General features: G+C 34.3%; 1 protein-coding gene across 1 annotated transcript; it reads right to left on the reverse strand.

Annotated features, from left to right (window-relative positions):
- Positions 1–2631: 2631 nt before the first annotated feature.
- LOC143567641 (DEAD-box ATP-dependent RNA helicase 52B-like) lies at positions 2632–6458 on the reverse strand. Its single transcript, XM_077054016.1, has 6 exons — positions 5507–6458; positions 4181–4264; positions 3856–4098; positions 3608–3775; positions 3412–3525; positions 2632–3328 (listed from the first exon to the last, which is right to left on the reverse strand). Exons 1-6 carry the CDS (start codon positions 6170–6172, stop codon positions 2807–2809), a joined length of 1797 nt encoding a protein of 598 aa, XP_076910131.1. The 5' UTR covers positions 6173–6458; the 3' UTR covers positions 2632–2806.
- Between the last annotated feature and the right edge of the window lie 2170 nt (positions 6459–8628).

Raw genomic sequence — 8628 nt, forward strand, 5'->3', positions numbered from 1 at the left:
TGTTCGGGTCTTTTCAACCTCTTTTCACTTTGCCCCCTTCTAACAACTACAAAATCTTCACTTTTTGAGTCCCTAATACGACGACGTGTTTTATTTACGTGATACTATAATTAACGCCAAACATTTTTCTAAAACGGACAGTTTGACTTGTTACCTCGGCTCATCCTAGGCATTTCATTTCTCACGTCTATCTTACCTTAACTCTCTTTTTAAAATACTTCTAACAGTTACATTAGACAACTGAATAAACCGAGCAACTTGATCTAAAAAAATCCAATATCCGATAACTGATTTGAAATCCAAAGTTATAATTTGGACATGGTTAACAACTGAACCAAATCAAACCGAAAACTGAGTTGGCAATTCATATCGACTAATTTGGTTGCAGACACGGTTCGGTTAACGGAATTTTTTCATAACCATAATACGATAATACGACTAAGTGTCGAAGCGTGAGTGTAAAAATCATATCACATAATTTCGATTACAAAATTAAATAATAATTCAAAATGTATCAAAGTATCCTCATCTACTACGATAACCTAAACTTTAGTTATATGATATATCACAATTAGACTCAGTGAAATTAATTTATGGCTCCTATATTATTGTTATTATTAGGTAGTACCCGTGTTACACACGAGTGAGACATATTTAAAAACATAATGTATATGTAACATCATATAAATTTAATGAAATGTAAATGTTGTATTTATAAATAAATGATAATTTTTCATGAATTATAAGACATCATAACTTATTTGAATCAAATAAAAAAACATAGAAAAACTAACAGAGATAAATGAAAAGTTAAAATATTTTATAACTTGTACCATGAGTAAAATATTTTATAACTTATACCATGAGTACAATAATAAACAAAGTATTTTGTAAATAAGTCATCCAGATGAGTTTGTTGAACAAACAAGTCCTCCCGACAAGTTGTTGAACAAATCAAGTCGTCCCATACGAGTTTGGTGAACAAACATGTTGTCGCGACGAGTTTTGTTGAACAAATAAGTCGTCCTTTGAGTTGTTGATAACATTTGACGCCTACGTATTGGTCCTACAAACACGTAAAAACACGTCATCGACGTGTTTAGAGAAAAAAAAATTTGAAGTACTTTTGTGGGGTTATAAACATAATCTCTCTATAAAGAGAAATTTTGGGAATTTTACTGATTTTTATATCAATGGAACAATTTTTAAAACTCTTTGTGTGAATTCTAAATATTTTCTTCTTGTTTTTAAAGAGTGGGAGAATGACAAACGTGCTTATTATACACACAAATTCAATTCAATTGTCAACAAATAATAACAAAACACTTTCACTAATAATGATAACGTACCTTTGTCTCCCATCTCTATATTGAGGATTTTATACTCCTTTGGGTTTTCTTAAATTACGATTTTAATTTCAAATTTTAAGTAATAACTAGTAGTTAAATGTTTTTCTACATTGTAACACAAATAGTCCCTGTTTTAGATTTTTAGTGTTGAACATAAGTTTACTAGCTTGTTTATAGTATTTATTCTTGCACCTTTAATGTGGATTCAATTGAGACAAAAATCGTATTGACTTTTAAATAATAAAATACTGAAGCATTCATTTGTTTTTTGGTGTGGAATGAGATTAATATACAAGTATTATGTTTATCATTTATACATAAATTAATAAATGCTAATATTGAACCTTTTTTTTACTTTGAACTATTGTTTGATAACTAAAAAGAAAATAAAGAATTAGTCTTTTTTAATAACACCGTATAATTTGAATCACTATTTTTGTGCATTCATCATATTATTTAGGCCTTTTAAATGATCATCTAGACAAAGTTGTACCTTAAACTCCATAATAATTAGCTGATTAAGTTAGATATCCATCCAAGAGAAAACAGACATAAACAATAATCAATATTTTTTGACACATTTATATATATAGTTTACATAGATAGTGAGTCCATGTTGACTGTTGTGTGTGTATTAGACTTTTATCAAGTTATTAGCACTGAATGTGTTGTGTTTATGTTGCACCATTGTGAATCACATATGACTGGCATTTTGGCTTGCAATGAACATTTAGGTCACGTTATAGAGTCATATACTCACGTATTCACGTATATTATATTTAAAACTACTTTCATGGGTTTCTATAACAAAACTTATATGTTTAAGCTTTCATGCAAAGATCATACAAAATTTGTTTACAAGTCCAAAAAACGAAATTGATACTTTTTAACTGTTGTTAATAAATGATACTTGGACTATCATAAAAATTACATCAAATACTATGCATATTATACATTCAAGTAAAAAAGATGATTATATAAGTTTTCATGTTAAAAGTCATTAATAAATCATCATATATAAAGGCTTGGTTCACTACCATACTAAATACTTAAATATCTAAATTTCACATGTGTAATCCAGAAATGATTATACTAGCAAAAGAGATATAAGTTCACAATATTATATAAATAAGAACAAACATCTCATACAAAGAAAATGCAAGATAAATTATAACATACTGCATAACATCCAAAAGGAACAAATCCATAGCATCATATCATCATCATCATCATGCTTGTTGTATGCTTGTTGTTCAAGCTTAGCATATATTTGTTGAATCCAAAAACCAACTCATCATTGTAAGTTGTAAACTATAGCAAATAAACCTTTTATATATCCTTCTATACCACCACCCCCCCAGTCTTCATTTTTGTTAACAAAAAGTCAAGTAAATACCTAAACCAAAACATAGCCATTTCATTATACCATAGCTCAAAAGAGGGTGGCGCCGCCGCTTTTACTCCCAACCACCTGCAACCACTGACTCATATCCACCAACACCGCCACCATAAGAAGCAGAAAAGTCATCAGCCACAGGCATCGCCTGAGCATAATAATCATCATAACTCTGATCATATGAACTACTACCACCATATTCAGCATTCCCAAAAGAACCATTATTTCCACTCCTGAAATCCCTACCACCAAACTTGCTAGAACCATACCGATAATCAGACGAACTGCTATCCGCATACTCATCAAGCCAGTTCGGTGCTTCTTGTTTGGCTTCTTTCATTACCTCAGAAATTGCTTTAGCAACACCCGCATTCTTCGCATTAAAAAAAGCAGTTGCTAATCCAGATTTACCAGCCCGACCCGTCCTCCCAATCCTATGAACGTAACTGTCAATGTCACGTGGCAGATCAAAGTTTATCACGTGGGCAACCCGAGGAATATCCAGTCCCCTTGACGCCACATCAGTAGCAACTAAAATTGGAGTAACACCATTTTTGAAAGACCTTAATGCCCTCTCTCTTTCCTGTAATAATACAAGTTACTTTGCATAGTATGATATTAACAATATTAAATCTTTGTAAAATAATAATTGCAAATCAATCTTACATATTGCACTTTGTCTCCGTGAATCGCAGTAGCAGGGAAACCAGTGCTGCAAAGCCAGTTTTCTAAAGCATCCGCGCTTCGTTTAGTTTCCACAAAGATCAATGTCAATGCATTCTAAAGCAAGATTAAAGAAAACAGATTAGAAAACTAATTAAACAAAAGATTAGCTCGATCACGCATGTGTATGTGTGTATACCTTCCCGATATTTCCTTTTGCCTTTTGATCATGAAGAAGATTGCTTAAATAATCACGTTTCTCGTGATCCTCAACAAAAACAATCTTTTGTTGGATTAAATCAGTACTCGAGCCAACTCGACCCACAGACAGAAAAATGTAATTTTGCAGGAAATCAGACGCCATCCTCTGCAATTAAAACATAATGACATCAAAATTCAAATAACACTCTTTAACTGTATTAAACTAATAATCAAACTTTAACATACCTGAATTTCAGTGGGAAAAGTTGCACTGAACAGCAGTGTTTGTCTAGGACCAGAAGGAGGCATGTCCAAACGCTCCACAATCTTTCGGATTTGTGGTTCAAATCCCATATCCAGCATGCGGTCGGCTTCATCCAACGCCAAATACTTGATTTTCTTGAGCGAAATCTTTGATCTTTCGATCATGTCAGTTAACCTTCCCGGTGTAGCAACTAAAATGTCAACACCTCTTTCAAGCATTTTCAACTACATAACCATAATCCGAATAAGATATCCACAATCATAATAAGCATAATAAAATATAAGGTTTTGAACATAATATAATAACCTGAGGATAAATTGGTGCACCACCATAAGCAACAGCAACATTCACACCGGTTTGAAAACAGAACTTTTTGGCCTCCTCAAAGATCTGATAAATTAATAATCATAAAACAAGATTAAACCCTAGAATAAATCAAGGGGTGTAAACAAGCCTAGCCGCTCGTGAGCTACTTGAGATCAGCTCTTTGAAAGCTAGAATCAAGTCAAGCTTAAAAATAAGTTTGTTTGATAAACGAGATAGCACCCAAGCTTCACTTTTCAAGCTTGAGCTGCTCGCGAGTCTAAACGACCCTGTTACTTATCTAACTTTTATTTAATATACTAAATATATATATTTTTATAATAATTCTTATTATACATGAAACTTGTGATAAAAATAAGAAATTAACTCACATTACGTTATGTATAATAACTATTAAGTAAAATACATAAGAAAATAAGTATAAAAATTAGTAAAGAAAAACTAAATAAACAACAAAAAAGTCAAGCACAAGTCAAGCTCGAACTTGAAAAACTACTCAATATTCGAGCACAAGCTTTAAAAACAAAAATCAAAATGAGCCGAACTCAAGCTCAAGATCGAAAACCAACATACGAGCCAAACTAAAGCCTAGATGAGCTCAAGCTCGGCTCATTTACACACAAACTTAATCAGGCTCATTAAGTTTTATCTCAAAATAATTAAAAACATACACAAAGTAATCGAAAAATAATAAATGATCCAATCTACAACCAAACCCTAACTTGAAAAAACAACCCCCTAACCGTCCTCAAGCAGTTAAAAGCTCAAAGCAAGCCTAGCTCGAGCTCGAATTCCCGTAAATCAAAACCACTAGGCTCGTTCACACCAAAATGACCCAAACTCAAGCTCGAGATTGAAAACCAACTCGGTCGCAAGCTAGAGCCTAGACGAGCTCAAGCTCAACTCTTTTTCACCCAAATTTATTAAAGCTCATTAAAATTTTTCTCAAAATAATTAAAATTATACAAAATAATATAAAAAATAATAAACAATCCAATCTACAACCAACCCCAAACTTGAGAAAACAACCCCTAACCGCTCTCAATCAGTTAAAAACAACGACTCCTTAGTCATCCTCTAGCAGTTAAATACTTGAAACAAACCGAGCTTGAGCTCAATCTCATAAATCATATCCATTAGACACGTTTATACCCTAAAATAAACCTAAAGTGTAAACAACAAATAACTAAATCCTATAAACTGAGAAGATCTACAAATAAATAAAATATAAAATAATAATAATAATAATTAATAATAAAATAATCAACAACCAATAAGAAACCAAACATTTCAAAAAAACTAAACAACCTGACAACAGAGTTCTCTAGTAGGCGACAAAACAAGCGCCATCGGAAACGCAACCGTCTCCCGTCGTCCGTACACATTCACCGGTTTCGCTTTCGTCTTCAACACGCCACTAATAATCGGAAAACAAAACGCCGCCGTTTTCCCCGATCCCGTCTGCGCACACGCCATCAAGTCACGTCCAGCCAACAACACCGGAATCGCGTGACGTTGTATCGGCGTCGGCCTCACGTACTTACACCGGTTCTTAATATTATCATTCAACACTGAGCCTAAATCCACGTCAGCAAATGTGTTCACCGGTTCAGGTACGTCCGAACCGGTTATCTCGACCGGTATGTTTTCATACGCTTCAAAATTAATCGCCGTACTAGAGTTTGAGTTTGTGTTATCTTCTTCTTCAGTAAGTTTAAGCTCGTTAAACTGTTGTGTTACGTTATAATACTGGCTAGGGTTTCTGTCGTACTGGTTTTGAGCATGGGGATGAAGATGAGCATTAAACTGTCCACCACCGCCACGGCCGGTGAACCTACCGCCGGTGTTACGGCCACGGCCACGGCCGCCGGAAGTGTGACGTGGAATGTGGGTGTCGCGTTGGTGAGGTGGAAGGTAGTTGGTACGAGCAGGTTTTGAAGCGACGGTGGCGTACGTGTCAGAGAAGTATGACATGGTGATGACGTGGAAGGTGATAATAATAATAATAATAATGGAGAAGGTGAAGAAATGAAGAATGAGTGTATATAAGGAAGGAAGAAGATGATGAGTTAATAAAGATGAAACCCTAATTAATATTATTATTATTATTATTATTATTGTGGAGGTGATGGGGTGGTGGTTTATGATGGTGGAGAGAGAAAGCTGCTCCGGTGTGGGTTATTATTATAAAGGGTGGATGGAGGTGGGTACGTGTGTTATTATTGGTGCGTGGGGTATAATCGCCCTCAACCGTAATATGTGTATATATATATCTTTTGGCGTTTTGTATAATAATAATAATATATGTGTTTTAAAACTTTTATAATATTATATTGAAAGCTTCCAATGTAATTTTCTACGTTAGAATGTTCTTCGTCACTATATGAGTGATATAACTCTGAGTCGTGTCGGTTTGTATCAAGTTCATATAAGTTGCTGAGTCGTGTCGGTTTGTATCAAGTTCATATAAGTTGTTGAAGACGACCTCTATGGCTCGTATAGACTACAAAAAGTTGTTTCCTTTATATATTTTGTCAGTCTTGCAAAAAGATGCTTAAGTTACGGTCATTTGATAAAACAATCTATCATCTACGTCTATTTATTATTAAACTAAGCTTAGAAGTGTTATGGTGTAAGGAGCGCATCTCATTTTGATTTACAGGAGCTTGAATTTGGCTTGATTCAAGCTCTTTTTATTACACTCGAGCGTGAATTCGGCTTGATTCAATCTTTTTTTCTAAACTCGAGCTTGGGTCATGAGTTGTTCTTGCTTTAAGCATGGCTCGTTTATTATTTATTTGTTAATTTATGTATTTTGAGAAAAAACTTAAATAGGCATAACCTCAGCTCGAGCTCATGTAGTACTTAAAAGACCAGAATATGTAACACTTAAAAATACGCAAGGTTCTTTAAGGCATGACAAGACTAGAAGACCTCATACAAAGCCCGAGCTTAGGCCCAATAACTAAAAAGCTTTATATGAGGCATGGGCTTGGCTCGGTTCGAAAAGGCGCAACTCATTTTAAGTTTTTATTGATGCCCTGTTTGCGGTGCGCGCATATATAATGTATATATGTGTGGACCTTTGGGTGGGCAAAAGTGAAATGACACTAATTTTGACGTTATTTTACTAATTTCGTGAAAATAGCGTTAAAAGCGGCAGAATATTAATCAGGCATCATGTGGTGGCGTTGATAACCGAAAGACAAGGGTACATGCACCAATCGGCTGGGGTATGATGGTTGAGTGTTATGTGCCTTATGTCCAAGGCTTGATGCAAAACCACTATCGAGCCGGGGGTCTCACTGGAAGCATCCTCTATATTCCTATGGAGTAGAGGTAAGGTTGTCTACATCTTACCCTCCTCAGACCCTACCATAGCTTTGCTATTAGTGGGATACACTAAGTACGATGATGATGATGATGATGATGATGATGATGATTTTAAGTTTTTATTGCATGACATCTTGTAATTTTTTAAAAACTTTTATAATAGTATATTGAATAAGTTTACAATCTAATTTTCTATGTTAGAATGTTCTTTGTCACCTTATAGCATATACAAGCCGAGCTGTTATAGGGCTGCTCAAATAATGAGTTAAAGGTCGTTTAGTTATTGAGTCTGATCTTCAAGAGTTTTGTATGGGAAACTCATTTTGTCTTAGCGAGCGTTGAGTCACGAGTGTTTCTATGTTTTACAACTTTTAGACTTCTATCTATTAATTTCACACTGCATTTCTAAGCTCAAGTCAAGCTTGTTTAAGGTACTACACGAGGTCAAGCCAAGTTTTGGCTTCAGCTCAAGCCGAGGTTATTCTCATTTAAGATTTTTCACAATACATATAAAAGTAACAGAAAACGCATATAAAATAGTTTATACATAAAAAACGAGCCGAGTCCAAGTTTGAAAAAAAAAAACGACTCGCGAGGTGAGCTTGAGCCAAGCTTAGGCACGTTTAAAGTTTTTCTTACAAACATGGCCGTCTTTGAGGCATGCCACGGTAGTCGACGGCCACAGGCCCGACACCCTACTAGGCCCGATTTTTTTTAAAAAAAATTTATATGTATTTTATCAAAAAAGATGTATAATCAATGTTTCAACAAAATTACGTAACCACGAGCATGGTGTAGTGGTAAAGGGGTATGACATCTAACCAAAATGTTGTGGGTTCTAATCTTATTCGAGACAATTATAAGCTTATTTTTATACAAAAGTTTTTTACACAACTCAAATTATAATCAGGTAAGCTCATTTAAAATTAAATTGTTTAAACCCAACAAAATGTTTCTTTTACTTAAGGCCCAAAAAAAAGTCTGTCTTTGGCCCAAAAAAATTTTCGCCTTCTCGGAGCCGGCCCTACTTACAAAATATTTAATTATAGTTAAAAATGCATATAAATTAGTTAACGATAATAAATGAGTCATGCCCG

The sequence above is a fragment of the Bidens hawaiensis genome, unplaced genomic scaffold (assembly GCF_021521415.1).
Source record: "Bidens hawaiensis isolate Kalapana, Puna unplaced genomic scaffold, B.hawaiensis_p1.1 tig00001236_1, whole genome shotgun sequence".
NCBI classification, from domain to species: domain Eukaryota; kingdom Viridiplantae; phylum Streptophyta; class Magnoliopsida; order Asterales; family Asteraceae; genus Bidens; species Bidens hawaiensis.